Below are 18,167 nucleotides of genomic sequence, written 5' to 3'. Positions count from 1 at the left end.
AAATCCTTGCCTATTCTAAGATGGTGAAAATTTTTTTCGTGTTTTTTTCTAGCTTTATGGTTTTAGCATTAGTACTTTGGTCTATAATTCATCTCAGTTTTTGTGTGTGGTATCAGGTGAACGTTAAGATTCACTTTTCCATATGGCTATCCAGTTGTTCCAGTGTCTTTATTGAAACAGACTTGGCTTTCCCCACGAAATATGCAGCATTTATTGCAAATCAGTTACCATATATGTGATTCTAGTCTTGGACTATATATCCTATTGCTTTGAAATATTTATTCTAGTGCTGCTGTAAGGATTTCTTAATTATTAAAATTTTAATGATATGCCTTGCAATCAGGTAATGTAAGTCTTTTTCTTCTTGCCTTGTCTAATTGATGTCCTTTTGTTTCCATATAAACTTAGAATTAGCTGGTATATATCTACAAATAAAGGTTACCAGTAGCTGGGTACCGTATCTCACTGGTTAGTGCACCAGTCCCGCATACCAAAGGTAGCAAATTCAAACCTCATCTGGGCCTCATTAACAAAAACAAATAAACAAAAAAGCTTGCCAGAACTTTGATTGGGTTTGGTTGAATCAGTACTCAATTTTAGAAAAATTGACATCTTAAAAATATTGAAACTTCTAGTCCATGAACATTGTACCTCTTTCTGTTCATTTAGCTCAGCTCTGTTTGGTAGTTTTCAGTATAGGCGTCTTCCAAATCTTTTGTGAAATTTATTCTAGGTTTTTGATGCTATTATAAATAGCATTTTTAAATATTATTTTTCAGTTGTTCATTGCAAACATTAAGAAATATAACTGATTGGCAGGCATATTGTATCCTAAAACCTACCAAAATTAAGTTATTAGTTCTAGTTAAATTCCTTTGGACTTTTTATGTACATAATCATCTTATCTGTGAATAAAGATAATTTTACTCATTTCTTGAACTCCTGGCCTCAAGCAGTCCTCAAGCCTCCCAAAGTGCTGGGATTCCAGGTGTTAGCCACTGCACTGCACTGGCCAATTCTACTCACTGCACTGCACTGGCCAATTCTACTTACTTGTAATCTTTATGTTCATTTCTCCTTCTCCTCCCTTTTCTTTCTCCCTCTTATATGTCCTTATTGTAATGACATGGACCTTCCGGAATGTTGAGTAGAAGAGGTAAGCATAGATATCATTGCCTTTTTAGATCCCTGGTAGAAAACATACTATTTCATCATTATTTAATGCCATATTTTTTTCCCTTTAAAATCTCATTAAGTTAAGGCAGTTCCTTTTATTCCCAGTATGCTGTGAATTTCTGTTCTGTTTGGTTGTTTAAATTATGAATGAGAGTTGAATTTTGTCTAATACTTAATCTGTATTTGTTAAGAAAGTCATATAGTTTTTCTTCTGTATTCCATTGATGGATTTATGAATGGTAAACCAACCTTGAGTTCCTGTAAAAAAAATTACACTTAGTCAAGATAAATCATCCCTTTCTATATGGTTGGATTTAATTTGCTAAATATTTGTAAACGATTTTTGCATCTTTGCTGAGGGATATTAGTCCATAGTTTCCTTATGTCAGCTCCTCCTGGATAATGATAGTCCTCATTCACTGTGGTACCCCGATCTCTTCCCCTCATGCTGGCCGCAGAAAAGGGATTTTAAGAATAAATATTGTAATTGTTGAGATAAGTCAAAAGACCTAGGATGGAGACCCACATTCATTAATTTAAATTATTTATAGTACTGATTAATTTCAATCATTAAGCAGCTATTTGCATTGTAACTGTGAGCCAGGTGCTCCTGTTCTTTTTTTGCTCACTTGGCTTCAGCCACTGTGGCTTTCTTCCTGTTGCAGAAGCATCCTAATTCCACTCCCGCCACAGGGCTATGCATGTGCTGCTCCTCGTCTTGGGATGTTCTTCCATCAGATGTCCTCAGAGCCTGGGTTCACTCCCGCACATCCGTTAGGTCTTCACTGCAGTGTTATCTTCTCCTTAAAGTACTTCCAGGTCATTTGATTTAATTGGAAGACCCCCCCCCATAAGAGTCCAGCTGTATTTTCACCTTAGCATTTTTACTACCCATCACATATTTTATGTTTATTCTCTTAAATTTCTAGTGAACTTTAAGTTCAGTGAAATTAGGGATTTTTGTATTATTCACTGCCTTGTCCCTAGTGAATAGAATAGCATCTATCACAATGCTACATATTTATAAATAAATAAATGAGTAAAAAAGTAAATGAATGTGAGAGTTACAAGGCAGACCCACTCCTTCCATGGACCTTACAATCTTCATAGCACAGGGAACAAAAAAAAAGAAAGAAATCCAAACCTGATAGGCACAAAAACTCTGTGGGTTGCCCGCAGGGTAGAAGTAGGTCCAGCCCAGCTAAGCCAAGCCAGTCCTCTCTGCGGGAAGTAGAAGGAAATAAGAACAATGCAATACCTTGGAAGCAGAGGGTTGAGAGTGAGGAGAACGAGGGCTGTCAGTGAGACCTTGTGCTTGTTGACAGGAACACTTACCGTCTCCGTTAAGAGTCATACACATCAGGACCCTCCAATTCCAAGTCTGGTGTCAGGAGGATACAGTCTGTGTGATATGCGTCATCTGCATATTGTAAGGAGAAAGAGAAGGACCTGGCGATGATTGTTGTTGAAAGCTCTGCTGGGTAGTCCCTAGGGGGGAGCATTGCGGAGCAATCCTGCTTCCCTGGAAGGCCCTTGACCTGTGTCCTACTGAGATCAACACCTCCTCTGTGGTGACAGCCAGCGTGTGCATTTCAGATCTCAGGCATCAGTCAGCCAATCAACTGTTCTCACATCCTTAGTTTGCCTGTTTCTGGGTTTGACAAGTGTTTTCCATTTTGGATCAACAGGTTCCATTTTTTGGGCCTCTGTTTGATGGAGCCATAGTGAGCGGGAAGCTGCTGCCAAGCCTCATCTGTGCCACGTGCATCAACGCCAGCAGGGCTGTGAAGTGCCTCATCCCACTCTACCAGAGCTTGTATCTTTTTGCTTTACATATGTAACTTATTAACCATCCCAGAATCCAGATTCCTGATGCTTTTTCACTGGAGGTAAGTATTAAAACCTAAGTTGAAAAAGGAAGAATTGTTTTCAATCTATGTTGAAAACAACACAATGTGATCTTCATACCATTTGTTAATTTATCTTAAATATAATGATTTTGTGGCACACTGAATTTAAGAAAAATTTGTTTTTATAATTTACTCACATAAGTTTTTGTGTAGGAAGCCATGATTATTATGAGATGCTCGCACATTTGTAGGTGTTTCCCCCAAGGTCAGTCTCTCCCTGCGTCCTCCCTGTCTGCTGCAGTCCACTGTGTATCGGGGGATTGGGGAGCAAAGTGACGGTCTCACTCAGTGCCTACCGGAAACCACAAGTGAGTGAAGTGACTCTAACAAATCAAGGGATGTGGTCGGTGCTCCCTGAGGAGTGTAGATGGAGTCCTGGAAGCTCAGAGGAGGAGGAATTGCGTCTGGTTGGGAGGCAGGAAGGCATTCCTAAAGAAGTTGGGTTTTGTGCTCATCGTTAAGAATAGCTAGAAATTCTTTTTGTAATTTCCCAAATATTTCCTTCTCTAGTTCCTGATTTTGTTCCTAAATACAAACAAAAAATCTCAGTTTTATAATTTTTTCCTCAAATATTAATTGGCATGCTGTAATACTTAAATCCAAGCATGACTTCGAATTATAAGAAAAAGAGATTAAGGTGAGTGTAATGATTAAAAACTTAATGGGAAGTGAGGTGATGCGAGTGGGTGGGGGGGATAGTTGAGAAATATACCATGTGAATAGATATAGTTCATGAAAAATACCTTTCATTAAAATTCCAGTTAACTTTGTCGACTTATATTTTGCCTTTAGATAAAAAAAAAAAAATACATATGCCATGTGGCAACTTGGAATTATCATAAAAATCAATAGTAGAAAGAGCTCTTGGGTCCCATCTGGTTGCTCCCCGGGCCCGAGGCAGCCTCCTTCCCTGCCCTGTGCTCTCCCTGCTTTGTCCAGGCTGGTGGTGAGTTTTTTGGAAATGGCATTCTTTCCAGTTTTTCTATAACACTTTAGATTTAATCCTATGGCTGGTGTCATTTCAGCCTTAAGCATGTAGGTTTTTACTTCCCATGCTGTTAGAAAGAGCTTCTCGGCAGAAATGAGAAAGACATACCCAGCAATTGGCTTGTCAGTTTGCATGTCGACTGGGAGAGGCTGGACGCTAGGCAGGGGTCAAGTATGTTGGACTGGGACGAAAAAGTTCTATTTTACAAATAAGAAAATTCTATTTTATATTAAGTCCATTGTGATTTTTGTCACATCGCCTTTTTCATTTATTGACTTCTCATTATAAAATACTTGCTTTGTTATTCCGTTTAATACTATTTTCTCAAGTAAGAATTAATATGGAACCATTGGAATAATCAGATTTACGGAAAAATAGTATTTTAGGAAGTTCAAAGGACAGTATTGAGCATCACTTTAAACTTTTTTTTAAGCAATCATGTCAGTACTAAAGTGGATACCAGCCAGGGCTACTGATGGTAATGTGGGTTAGTAAGTGGACTCAAAACCATTAAGTAGCCGATTGACATTGCAGAGGACAACTTAGTACAGAAACTTGGAAAAAGGAAGTAACAAAACCTAACACGTTGACCATTATAAGAATTTTAAATATTTTTTTACTTGCTGCTATTCAAGTAACTTCCATAAAACAAAAAAGAAATGTTATACATTAAAACCTGTGTGTTTACACACTCTATTCTTTAACTTCTGTCTGCAGAAGAACTAATATTCAGGCCAGTAAGGAAAAAGAAGATTTTAAAAATATTTTTGTTCTTTAAAAAATGACTAATTTATAAAACCATATGCACCCACCTGAGCTATTAATAATTGATTATCAAAAAACCCAGGTCAACATTTCTTTGGCAAAAGTCTAAACTCATTGATTATGTCATAGCTGGTTACCTGATGTCTAGAATTTGCTGCCACATTGAGATAAGTCTTAGATTTGAATTTAGAAAACCTGTGAATAACCTAACAAATCCTAATCAGGGGGGTCTGATGATACTTACTCATCTACCCAACAAATAGCTACTGTGGACTCACTGTCTGCTGGCTCCAGTGCTAAGAGCGGGGGCCACAGCAGGGCGTGCATGGTAGACACGGTTTGTGTTCAGGTGCGTCACAGGGAGGTCGGACACACTAGTGAGTACACGTGTGAATCGGGAGAAGCCCTGTATACAAACTAAATAGAGTTGCAGTGAGGAAGGGTCGGATGGGCAAAGACCTCTGAGGAGAGTGTTTAGGCTGAGTTGGAGGGAGGAGAGAGAAGCTGTCCTCAGCAGAGTGGTACAGGGGCTCAGTGCCCTCCAGTAGAGAATTTGTGCCTTTCAGGATTGTGTGCAAGTTCAAGTCCATCAGGGTGCCTGTGATGGGCCCACGGGCCAGAGTGCAGCAGAGGTGGTGGACGCCAGGCTTCCCCGACTGTTTCTCCTCATGCCCACTTTGGACATTCTCATCTTGGTGCCACACTTTGGCATAAACACTCAAGTCTGCCTGACAACAGGTGTGGCAGTTAGGGAGGGCGCATAGGCCTTATCACCAGAAGCCTATTTAAGCCCCCCAGAGGCTGAGATCAGCAGTACCTTGGGCACAGCTGGAGCTGGGGCAGCTCTGCAACTTGAACAAACCAATGCAGAAAGAAAACGCAGGTCTTCTTTTTCAAAAGCAGGAGAAAGCCCCCTTAAAGGTGCTAAAATATGTCTGTTCTTCTGCAGTGTCTCAACTTGTGGTTTTCTTTAAGATTCTATTCAGTGTCATTCTAACTAAAGAAATACTAAAAATTTAAATTATTAGCATTGAAGTCGTCACTCTTCTCCCACCAAGTACTAACCAGGCAGGCATGTCTCTGCTTAGCCTCTGAGATCCCACATGGGGCATGGTCAGGGTAGGATGCCGTAGACGTCATTCTTCTTTATATTGTGTAATGCCAGGTTAATACAAAGACAGAAGAATATCTAGCTCATATATAGAATGACCAAAATTATGCAATTTATATTTTGTAGCTTATGAATGTGTGTATCTTTTACTCTTATTAGAAGAATTGGAACAGCATATAAAACTTGGTATTTTTCTCTTTCATGTGTACACATTCTAGCTGCACTCTCTACCATCTGTCTGTTGATGACTAAGGAGGGACGGGCAAGGAAAGAGACTATGGGTCGCCCTGATTGTCCCTTTCCTTCTGTGTCATCATCGTCAGAGTAAGTGGTTGGCTGATACACACACAGGGAGGCCGCACCACGAAGAGAGGAGACATGCGGGAGGGTCCCCGGTCGTCCTTCATGCTCTTCAGGGCACTACTGCTTTCTGTACTCAAAGCAAGTTCCGGTGCAGACGGAGAGTGGCTCCTGAGAATTCAGCTCCCTTGAATTCTTAGTCATAGGCAAACACACTTCCTATGCAGGAGGACGGGTCACACCCCTGCAGCCCCTCCAAAAAGCCTCAGTACAAGACAGGGAACTCCATTCCTGGGTATTTGTTAGAGTTGATTCCTTTCCTGCAGCCTGGCAGGATATCCTTTGGCAAAATTGTATTGACATATGAACCAGGACCTGTTAGGGAGGCAGATTGTGTGCACAGCCCTAGAAGAAAAGTTCATCTAAGAGGCAGAAAATTTGAGAAAATTCCTCTTCTATGCCCCTGAGACACTAGGTACAGCAGTGAGTGCTGACAAAGGGAAGTTCTCTGTCAGCTCAGGCCATTTTATATGGGCAACCCTGTATCCCTGGTCTGTTTCTAGCATGTGGATGGTTGCCACACGGCTCCTTTCATCCAAATGTCACTCATTTCCTAAGTATCAGAATCACTATTCTATGAACAAAGAACATGTTCACACTTCTATAAATCTTTCAGAAAGAAGCACTTACTTTCTCATAGCGACCATACATAGCCAAACATTGAACTTGGTAACAAGGAGAAAAAACAATGGAATTACTTTGGGATAGTTATTCTTATCTACCTATCCTTTCCTGGCTAATGATTGATATTTAAATGCCTTAAAATAGTGTCAGCTGGGATTCAGTTTTATATAATATTTAACTAGAAGTAGAAATATGGACAGCTACATATTAATTTTGTCCAATAGTGTTCAGTAAAACAAACTTTCTGATTAAGCTGAATATGGGGGGCATTACTGGAGCAAATTTACAATTTACACTTTTGGGATCTTCTTTCTGAGCCATAAAACTAGCTTAGAATCAATATTAGAAGAGTTCTTATTTGTGGCACCTTTGACTAAATGATCAAACCATCAGAACTATGTGTCAAAGGCACACAGAAGACTGATCTTGTCTTATCTGATCCAAAAAATGTGAGCCCAGTGAGGTATGTTTGGAGAGTACCCTTGGTAACACGGCATCCTGGCCCCTTTGTCCTGCTGGGCTCTCCTGTGCCATCTTCATCAAGCAAAATCTATCAAGTGGGGCCTTCGTCCTGTGGCCACTGCTCTTGTGAGTGATGAGGCCAACTCACCTGCCATCTGCTTTTTTGTTCCTCACAGGCAATCAGTGGCCTATCCCTGTGCCTAGAGGGCTGTGAGCGGGAAGCAGGCCACATGTTTACAGTTCCCAAGCCAACTAAAGATTCCAAAACCAAACCATGGTCAGCTGATCGAAACTTCCAAAACCATCTGAGCTGGGGCTTTCATTGTCCACATCAGATAACTCAGGAAAAGGTTGCCACACAATATACAGAGTGCCAATTAGGAGGAGTTCACCCTGAATCACACAGATGGTGGCTTTCTAAGTAAATGTTCGCTTCAATAGAACAGTAGTCTCAATGGCCTCGCCATCTCTACTCTTTGTAACTATCAGCATCTGATGGCGAAAACTGAGCTGGCTCAGAGAAAGTAATTTTGTGCCTTATTCTTCACAAGTGAAATTTAGCTTCATTTTCATTTAACAGATATATGTGTAATACCAGACCTTTTTTGTAGACCTGAGTTTATGATGTCACTGTCAGCTCTGCTCCCACTTTACACATCTTTACAAACGACCCTCTCCCTAAAACGTTATCAGCCGTGTTTCTTTCTTCTGCAGCAGGATCGTCAGTTCTTTTTCCTGAGCAGACGTCTAATTTCTTTTACTCTCCTGCACACACCTCAGAAAAGCAGCAGTAGCATGTGTTGAGTTTCGCCCTGAGAACCAGTCAGCAGGGTCAACACTGACAGTGTCCTTGCCACATGCCAGGCACCGTCCTAGCTGCTGGGAATAGAAATGTGAATTAGGCATTCCAGAGGAAGGGGTAGTGCTTGCTATGGACTAAGCTTTGAAAGAGCACCTCATGGTTGAGAATGACAGATGCGTTTGTAGGGCAGAGGATAGGACAGACTGTGCACACACACACACACATAAGCAAGATGGAGGAGATGAAAGTACTGGTGGGGCAAGGTGAGAGGTTCTGAAAGACTCGAGCCTGATTGAAGCACGTAGCAGGGGAGGGATTTGGTACCTGTGCAAGGAGATCAGCCTGGGCCCTGCTGGAGTGATTAAGGTAGGGATGTCGATGAAAGTGTCACAGGCGGAACTCGCCGGAGCATTTGAAAAGTAGGCTTGGAAGAAGGAGGTAGAAGTAGAGAAAGGCAGAGGAAAATGAGAGAGAATCATTTTCCCAGAAGCGCAAAGAAGAGAGAAATGAAGGGTTACTTCCAGCAGACTGGTCAAGAAAGACAGGTGGCCTTACCGGTGACCGGTTCCAGCAGTCTCCTGTCTTCACCAGGAGGACTGGGTATGTGAGGACCTAGAACTGAATGATTGCCAGGGAAGAAGTAAAGCACTAGACCAAACAGCACCAAAAAGAAAGAAGACACGTCCAGGGGGTTGAGTGCCTGTGAGTGGAAAGTGCACGGCAGAGGGGCCCGTGGGGCAGCAGCCAGAGGGAACCACACCCCACCCCACGGGAGGGGAGGGACACGCCTTCTAACCCAGATTCTACACAGACCCAAAGCAGAACACAGTCCTAATGTGGATTTCTACTACTCGGTCTTAGCTTCCAGGTACATTCAACTAACGGTGACAAACATTTGATAAATTCTTGGCTGGGAAACAATCTCATCTCTCAGAAGGCAAAGGAAGCAAACAAGAGGAACTACTGTTTTGTTTAGATCCATTTCTTAGCAATTTGAAAGGGTGGGTTTGTAACTTTGGATATTGCAGGAAGGAGTGAGTTGGTGTTTGAGTTCATGTAAGAATAGGAAGCAAGTGACAAAAGTGGATTCTGAGGAAGAAGTGACGCGTCCTTCAGGTGGGTTGAGACTGCAGAGGAATGAGGAATGAGAGATTTTTAATAATGGAATTTTTTTAAGTATAAAATTAAAATCATTTCTCTGAGAAAGATAAAAAGAGCGGTATGGAAGAGCAGCCAGGGTCGTGGCCCAGAGCGGTGGCCGCTGGCTCCCTGGTGAAGGTGTGCTCATCATATTCACTGACAGGCGGGCACTGTAACCAGTGTCTGATGGCCCTCCATCTTCTGTCACATCCTCTTCACATAGAAAGGGACAGAAAAGTCTTAGTGGAGGAACTAAAACTGAAACCACTGGGAATACAATAAGAAAAAAAAAAGAACTGACCCTTGCGAGTAAGGTCCATCCTTCAGGGCCACTGATCTCTGGTTATAGAACAGATTTACAAGAGTGACCCCTCAGAACCACAAGAACTACTTTTTTAAGAAATCGTGTACAGTGAAGGATGCACCCAAAATAGGAAAATAATATTCCTTATTTTCAAATAGCATTAAAGGATGAATTTGGGGATGCTGGGTGGATCCCTTGTCAAATTGTTAGACTAGATCGTCAAATTGCTTGGGAACCTTCAGAGAAGAATGTGTTCGCCAAGAATAAAGTATCCCAAACACACTTACCGAAAGTTGTAAACAGTGGCACCTGGAGGCCACAGACAAGTTCAGGTCAGGTTTAATGAAAGGGGAGGGTGACTGGCCTGGGCGGTTCAAAGATGGCATCTCTGGGGGTGGGGGTCACTTGGAGACCACTTATATATAGGGCGTGGGTAGTGGGCACATTCCACAGGTCACCTCTCAGATTAGGGTCTTTGAATTTCTGGGGGGGGGTGAGGCTGGCCAGATCCTTTGTGTCTTTGTCTTAGGAGGAGAGAAGGAGGAAGGGGAGGGGAAAGAGTGTGAGTGTGGCTGTGTTAGCCCGGGCCCCCAGCATTACCGACTTTTGTTAAAGGGGTGATGGGGGCGATGGTCTGTCTTCTGAAACTGCTTCTGGCTGGTCAATGGGATGAGTTAGATGTTGGTAGGTCTGTGTGAATTTGCAGTACATTGGGAGTGGTAGAAATTGGGTTGCAAGTGCAGTTGACACCTTTTTTATCCTGTCCTGAATAAAAGAAGACAGAAATTCGATGACACAAGGGGCAATGGTTATTAGCTGGAGAATTCAGTAAAGGGGCTGTTGAACCAGGATCCCTCATTTTGAGATCGTAGCTGGGTGGCTTGTTCCCGGAGTCAGATGATGATGCCCTTTTGGACCAGACCAGACTTGGTGTAGAAACAGCATGCTTCTCCTGAGAAAGTGTTAACACTTTCCTCCTTCCCTCTGCCATGATTAGATTTGAGCCTTTAAGATGGGGGGGCGCATTCTGCAGGTTGCTGTCAGGTTGGGGTCCTTGGTGTGAATTTCTCAGGAGGTGGGCAGTGGTGACTGGTGTAGTAAGCATGACATTTGTGTCTTTGTCTTAGGCGGGGAGAAGGAAGAAGAGAGTGAGGGGGAAAGGGTTCGTGTGTGGCTGCATTAGACCCTCCCCAACACTTAAATATGTTTGATAAGATTACTCTTTTCAGAGATTAGAGGAAACTTTCAAATGTTAAGTTTGGTAAAATATAAATTAAGATCATCTGGCGGAAATGAGAGAGAAGTGGGTCCCTGAGACTGGGTAGTATTATTGTGGCCAAACCTAAAATGCAGTGATTGATTCATGGACCAGTCTGCCCGTAGCTCTGTGTTTCTAGATTGTTTCTGTCCCACAGCTTCGCCCAGTCCCTCTACCATTCAACAGTTTTGTCAGCAACTTTCACGAAGGTCAAGGATATATTTGCCAAATTCTCATTGTGAGAAAGCTGAGATTAATTTGTTACAAGAGAAAGTCAGATATTATAATTACCTCAACAGATGAAACTTCCAGGCCCAAGGAACACGATGAAATTTAGAAGGTAGAAGATAATGTGTGCTTGGGTTTGGGTGTGTGAAGGATGAAAGTGAGGTGGCCTGATCACGGGCACCGTGGACCGTCTGCAGATTTCAGCTGGCCACAGATCCGAGAGGAGATGCATGAGGCTGATGGCGGGAGTGGGGGGGGGGGACCTCCACACAGGGAGGCACGTAGCGCAGCACCAGGACCATGAGGGCCACGCACAGGAGCTGGGCTGTGTCTGCTCAAAAAGGAGGCCTGAAGAAGTACCTTGACCAACCAGGAACCAGTACAGAGAAATTGTGACTATTGTGCCATAGGTGTTGGGGAGCCATTAAAACTAAGAAGGAATTCTTTCAGGAGCCTGGAAGGTTTTTAAAAGAGGAAATCAGTCTCAGTGCACAGCGGCCACCAGGAAGCAGCTGTATATTTTTTACTTATCTTAAAGAATCAGAAGGCCCAGCTGGGAGTTTGCCTTCTGCTGGCAGTCAGTCCCCTCCCAGGGCGAGTGCTCTCTTGGCCCCAAGGCCCCTCCTTGGGTCTCCCCACGCTGAAGCCTGATGCCAGCTGGCTCCTCTGAGAGTCACTGAGAGGGTTCCTGGGCCAAGGAGGAACCTGGTCCTTGGTGAGAACCCTGTGTTACTTGCTGCTGTTATCATGTTTTCAGCCTGGCCCCCGTAGATACTGGAGTTTCAAACCTCTCTACAAACAAGACCTACCTCAGTGTGGAGTTAGGTCTCGGGAAAATTTACTGTTAAAGGCTAAGAGAATGCTTTCCATTCACTGCCCTGTAGAAGGCCCTCTTCTGATGAAAGGCTGGCTCCTGGGGTCGGAGCTGCCCTGACCCTCAGACCGTGGAAGTGCCAGCTGTGAGGAGTGCCGTGTTGCAGGGAAACCTCCACGGAGGGAGGCAGGGTCGCCAGTTGGCTGTGTTTGCTGTAGGGTGGCTTATCACTACTAACCCAGATAGCGTCCTTTCAGGAAAGGTTACTATAAATCTAAGTCTGGAGAAATCAGGCTGAGACTGCACCTAGGGAAATTTCAAGAACAGCCCCAGCCTTCCTCAATTGCCACTCTCCACTCGACCCTGTGTGGGTGACCTCACCCCACGGGTGTGCTGCTCCCTCCATGGTGACCCCTCGGCCACCCTGCACACTGCCCAGGAGTCTCTCTTGTGACTCTCACAACCATCTCACCCTCTGACTCTGTCCCTGCCACTCTGGGCTGGGCCAGCTCCCTCGGTCTCAGGTGCTGAGCAGCTCCTGGCCGCCTGGCTCCCGGCCCGGGGGCCTGGTTTCCATTCTGGGGGGATCCTTGCAGTCCACCTCTTAGTACATTATTAATATGTGTGTGTGAAAGTGCAAAGGGAGGGAAGGAGATGGAGAGAGATTAAGTGGGTAAGAAGTATTTTGGAAAGCAGAAGACAAAAAGCAAATCCTATTTCATAAAATTGGATTTTTCAAAACTGAGGAGCATGATTGTCCAAGGTGAGATAGAGCTCTACACCCAGAATGTGTGTGCATCTACGCGTGTATAAATATGTTTTTAAGTCCTTTCCCCTGTTTTAAAGATATTTACACCTATGTGTTTAACCTTTAGAACAGCACCTGGCATGTAGAGGGAACGCAGTGAACAGCTCTCAGGTGAACTCTATTGGCAGAAATACAGAGCGGCATGCAAGAGCAAACCAAAAGTTAGAATTTTTGCTGAAAATTTGTGTGTTTGGGGGGATCTCTTGTATGTTTTTTTGATTTTTTTTTTGAGTCTCATTCTGTTGCCCTGGGTAGAGTCTCTGGCATCACAGCTCACGGCAACCTCTATCTCTTAGGCTCAAGATTATCCTCTTGCCTCAGCCTCCCAGCTGGGACTACAAGTGTGCGCCCCAAGGCCTGGCTAACTTTTCTATTTTTAGTAGAGATGGGGTCTTGCTCTTAATCAGGCTGGTGTCAAACTCCTGAGCTCAAGCAGTCCACCCTCCTCGGCTTCCCAGAGTGGTAGGACTACAGGCGTGAGCCACCACACCCAGCCTGTGTATGTTTTTTTCCTTCTTAAAAGATAAAGTGCTATGAACATACTTCTTTTTGTTGCATTCAAAATAATAATTATTCTGTCACCAACCCAAAAAGTTATCCAGGGACATTCATGTGGGAATCTTGACAATTAGAATATTGACTTGTTATTTGATTTCAAAATTAATAGCCTTATTGAGACCAGTGAAAAGAAGTGAAAGCTATTTGGTGATTCCATTTTCTTAAAGCCATAAGTTTGTCAAGGTCAGAAACCTTGAAGAAGGAAGCAGGAGGGAAAGCCACAGCCCCTTGGGAAGGAGCTGCCTGCTAGTCCCCATCAGAAAGCAGCATCTCAAAAGGCCTTAAATTCGATGTCAGAGTCCATTTCTAAATTTTAGGAACATAATTGTATGTAAATTTAGTACAAGTAAATATAAACGCCTGCAGGGCCAAAAGGAAGCTGCCCACGGCTCTAAGATGGGAGCGAGCTGGGCCTTGGCCGCACATGCAAATACTGACAGCTGAAGTCACTTGTTGGAAAGTCCGCAAACTCTGGTTACAGCTGCCTTTGTCAGTAGCTTTAAGGGAAGCGTAATCAGCCAAAGATTAATTTGCATCTCAACTAGAAAAGAGTCGGGAGGAAGCCCTGGGGTCTGTTGAGGGAAGGTTGGGGAAGAAATCTCTCAAGCACAATAGCCTCCCTGCGCTCAGTCCTCCAGCTGAGTGGAGGACAATGTCGGAGGTTTCGTTTCCATAGGGACCAGAAGCCTGCTGGGCCCCTGAAGAATCTCTGGTTTGCACTGTAATCATTTGGTCATGATGACACAAATTCCACTGTTGTTCCCAAATACATTTTGCTATTAGAAAGCTGTTAGAAAAGTGGGAATGCTCTTCGTATCAAAAGCGTGCAAGAGGGTGTTTGCTGCCCCTACTTACCTTTTTATAGTGCTTTTAGGATTTCTGGGCATTTACTGTTTACTAATTTCTAAATATTCAAAGAGCAAAGGGTCCTCCTATAAATGACAATATTTCTTTAGCATTCAGGTTACTTTGGGAATGACACAGCTTCAAAGGGAACTATTCCTGTTTCTTCCACACTTCTCAGTAGTAGGCAAAACAAGACTATGAATCGTAAAACACAGGCAAGGACGAAACATGGAATCTTCTAGCCAGAGAGCTTGGAAAAAAGTCTGGCCGTTACAGGACTATTTATAATCTTAATGAAACTATTGATAAAGATTTATCCTTAATCTTAAAAAAGCATGAAGTAGTATAAAATAAATTTTTTCCTTCAAATATCATCTAGTGGTCATTTTCACAAGCTTTGATATTTATACCAGGCAAGTGCTTTGTTTTCAGAGGAGTTCTTAATATTCTCAGAATTCTGTACTGGAGCCTGTTGAGATCTGAAGCCATCCGAATCCTTTATCCATGCCCAGTTACTAAGAGGTAACTAGGAAGAGCTCACCGTTGGCATTTTTAGAGGAAGACTTTTATTCCTAGTTTATTTTGTTCTCTCTTAAATAGTTAATTCATTGGCTCCAGCTTCAAAGTGAGAAAACAAACAAAACATAGTGAGAAAAAAAAAACCCTAATTTTTACATTATAAATTGTTGAACACAAAATGAATTAACTTTTTCCAAAAATGAGGGTTTTAAGGCCATCGTCCCATTCTGGAAAGGGAAAGGAACAAGTTTCCTAAAGATAGTCTCTTCCAGTGCCCACAGCCTGAAATAACACAGTGCAGTAAAACTTCAGAGCTTCTTAATCCAACATTAATCAAATTTCAGTTCACTAATTATCAGCCCCATTCTGAAAGGAGCAGAAGGCCATAGACAGCATCCTCAGAACATTTAGTAGACTCTGGCATTATGAGCAGTATTTTGAAAGTGAGACTTTCTGTTATTCAGATCTCTAAAAAGGATAATACATGCCTTGTTATAATCAGAGCTTGTGCAAAGCCAAAGAAGGACAAAGCGGGCAAGTCCAAATGGTGAGTCCCTCTGTGCTGGGTCTGCCTGGGTGTGCCGCGAGCGCCCAGCGGCTTCCACGCTGGAGCAATTTGCAATACACTCAAGCAAATTTTTTAATCAAAGCAGAATACTTTTTTGGTAATCTGTGGGTGAATACATCCAAATACCATCATGGGAGCATGAAGGGAAGTACTTTCTAGTTCAGTGGTTCTCAACCTGTGGGTCGCAACCCCTTTGTAACAATGAAAATACATATTCGAAAGGTTGAAAACCACTGTTCTAGTTTATTACTGAGGAATTGTACCAAACTCTAAAATGGGCACTTGCAATTTTGTGCTTCTAACAAGTTTCCAAAGCCCTGTGCTTTGAAAGCCTTTGATAGAGACCACTGGGACCACGGTGAGGGCAGTGAAGGTGCCCTAAGGATCAGTGCCGGTCCTGCTTCCTGCTCTCCTCCCCCAGTGACCAGGGTCCAGGTGCCCTTACATGCTCACACTGTCCTTTGCAGCACGTGCTTTTGGCAGAGCTGTTCAGTGTCTAACAGAGCAGCATGTTCCCCAAACGCCACCATGTTTTAGATACCTCTTTGGACATTTCTCATTATTCTTTATAAACCCTGATATTGTATATGTCTGAATTATCTTTTTGTAACTGTTTCATCAGGATCACGAAAATGAAATGATAACTATTTAGTGGCTTATGATTCTTATCTTTTTATTTCTTCTAATGCTTGATTTCTTCGATTTTTCGATTTGGCCCAATGATGTAAAAGTACAGAATATGTGTCCCTGGGCTGTGTCCACTCATTTTAACTCTGCAGTACAAAGCTTTGGTCCTTAATCCTCCAAAGGATCAATGAAGAGGCCACCTCCTAAAAACTCTGGGTCTGCTTGTCATGGAACAAGGCAGCCCTCAAGATGCCAAGCCCCTTTGGTTCTCCCTTCATTTGCCTATGAAGTGGGGTGTAAGCATATCAGTGCATCCCGAGGCAGATGTATGCCTGGAAGTGCAGTCTCATTCCTCCACAAAGGGCAGGGCAGGCTTGCCGCTGACGGGAGTCTGAATTTATAAGCAGAGTTCCAGAATTCCCCCAGGGCCTACTTTTCAAAGGCAAATTAGTATGTTTGCAACTTGATCCCTGGGCAACTTTTGACAGTTGTTCTAAGAATAATAAAACAGATGGACAGAATAGATTTTAGGTTCTACATCCAAACTGCCATCCTCAGTGGAATTTAAAGAAGGCGTAGAGCTAGGAGAGAGCCGCTGCTGCCCTCCATTGTGTGCTGCCTTTCACGCCCAAGGACCGTAACTTTCTCCCAGAAGAAGGTGGACCATGTTGCCATCCTGTTGTAGTTTCCTGTGGAGAGCTCAGCTTGGCCGTGAAGAAGTACAGAGGATATGTGTTTTCTTTGCACATTTAAAATTGAATGAATTGAACTTAATTAAATGGAATTTATACTCCACAGATACCAATTTTAATATGAGTATCAGGGAAAATGTAAATTAGTTTTAAACTTCAGGCATATTTTCATAGGATTTTTAACCTCTTTAAAAAGAAGAGCCTCTTTGGCATGTCTTAGAAATGCTATCTGCTCATTTGTTTGAAAAATAGTATTTATCTTCTATAAGAGTATAAACATTATGTGCCTGTGATGACAATATGCCCATCGGAAGACTACATCAGAAAACAGAATTATTTGAATAAAAAGAAACAGTTTTATACTTATGCTGCTTAATTCTGTCAAATGCATGTAAGTTGTACAGAAAATTTGTATAAGGAAAACACTTCCCATAAACCACTCTGCTTTGTGTAGCATTTCCGACTTCTTCAAGTCCGTGTCTTAGCTCATATCAGGATAGGCTGTGCTTTCCTTTTAATTTATATTGGCTTCCTCTGACAGAAATTTCTAGACTCTGAATGAATTTGCCCAGTGACCCCTCTGTAGACCGTCAGCCCTGTAGCAGGTCAGCTTTGGAGGACAGATCTGCCCTGTGGCTGTGGAGGGTGGGTTGCGCTCAGTAGACAGAGCTGGGCCCCGTTTCCTGGGTGGGTTTGGTACATAGACGGAGCTCAGCAGGATGGCAAAACACGTCTCCTGTCAGCAGTGTGATGGCCTCCCTGGCACTGTGACTCGGGGCCCTCTGATGATCATGGGAGGCCATTCTCACAGGGAGACGTCAGGGGGTTCTGTTTTTTTCAGAGCAGCCATTTTCCTCAAGTGCCAGCTCCAGTTTCAGATGTGTCTTTTTGTACTAGTGCCCAGATTATTAGGTAATGTGTGACAGACTCTGAACAAATACTTACCTGTGTCAGTTTCCTGATCAGTAAAACGAGGAAAATAATCCCTTACAAATAGTTTATTGTAAGAATTTATGAAATGAAGTATATATAAAATCTATTTATACATAACACGTAAGGGGCGTCCAGCTCCTTCCCATCATCCCTCAGCCCCTGCCCTGGCCCAGCCACCCTCGTCACTTCCTAGCCTGGGTGCAGCCTCCTTGCATCCTCTCCCTGCTCCACAGGGAGACTGTGGGGCAGCCAGGGGTTTCCATCTGAAATAGAAATTAGAGCATACCATCACTTCAGACCGTTTAATTGCTTTCCCTCCTCCCCCACAGAAGAATCCAGACTCTTTCTAACAATCCTCACACATGTTCCAGCCTTCGGACCTGCTTGGTCTGCCTGGAATTCCTGCTCCCACCCCAATGTCTGCATAGCTCACTCCTTCCTTCCTTGCAGGCTCATGAGGAAGGTTCCTGAAGTCACAGTCTCACTCCTGTCCTTTATTTAATGTCTCTTTTTCCCTCTAGCAGGTAAATGGTGAGAGTAGGCAATTGGTTCTATTCATAGCTGTATCCCCACCCTTAGAGCCCAGATTAAGACCTGGCAGAAGATACTCACTATAAAAGTAGATTGAGGAATGATGAATGAACTAACAGGTGAGGAACACAGGCAAGGCGGGG

General features: G+C 43.2%; 1 protein-coding gene across 1 annotated transcript in view; it reads left to right on the top strand.

Annotated features, from left to right (window-relative positions):
* RALGAPA2 (Ral GTPase activating protein catalytic alpha subunit 2) overlaps positions 1-18,167 on the top strand; it is a 374,339-nt gene that overhangs the window by 274,644 nt on the left and 81,528 nt on the right. The window contains exon 37 of the mRNA XM_023518389.1: positions 2,865-2,992. Within this exon, the coding sequence (XP_023374157.1) occupies positions 2,865-2,992 (128 nt within the window). The remainder of the gene's footprint in view (positions 1-2,864; positions 2,993-18,167) is intronic.

The sequence above is a fragment of the Otolemur garnettii genome, unplaced genomic scaffold (genome assembly GCF_000181295.1).
Source record: "Otolemur garnettii isolate 467f Iridium unplaced genomic scaffold, OtoGar3 scaffold00136, whole genome shotgun sequence".
Taxonomy (NCBI): domain Eukaryota; kingdom Metazoa; phylum Chordata; class Mammalia; order Primates; family Galagidae; genus Otolemur; species Otolemur garnettii.
This window is presented reverse-complemented; position numbering and strand designations above follow the sequence as displayed.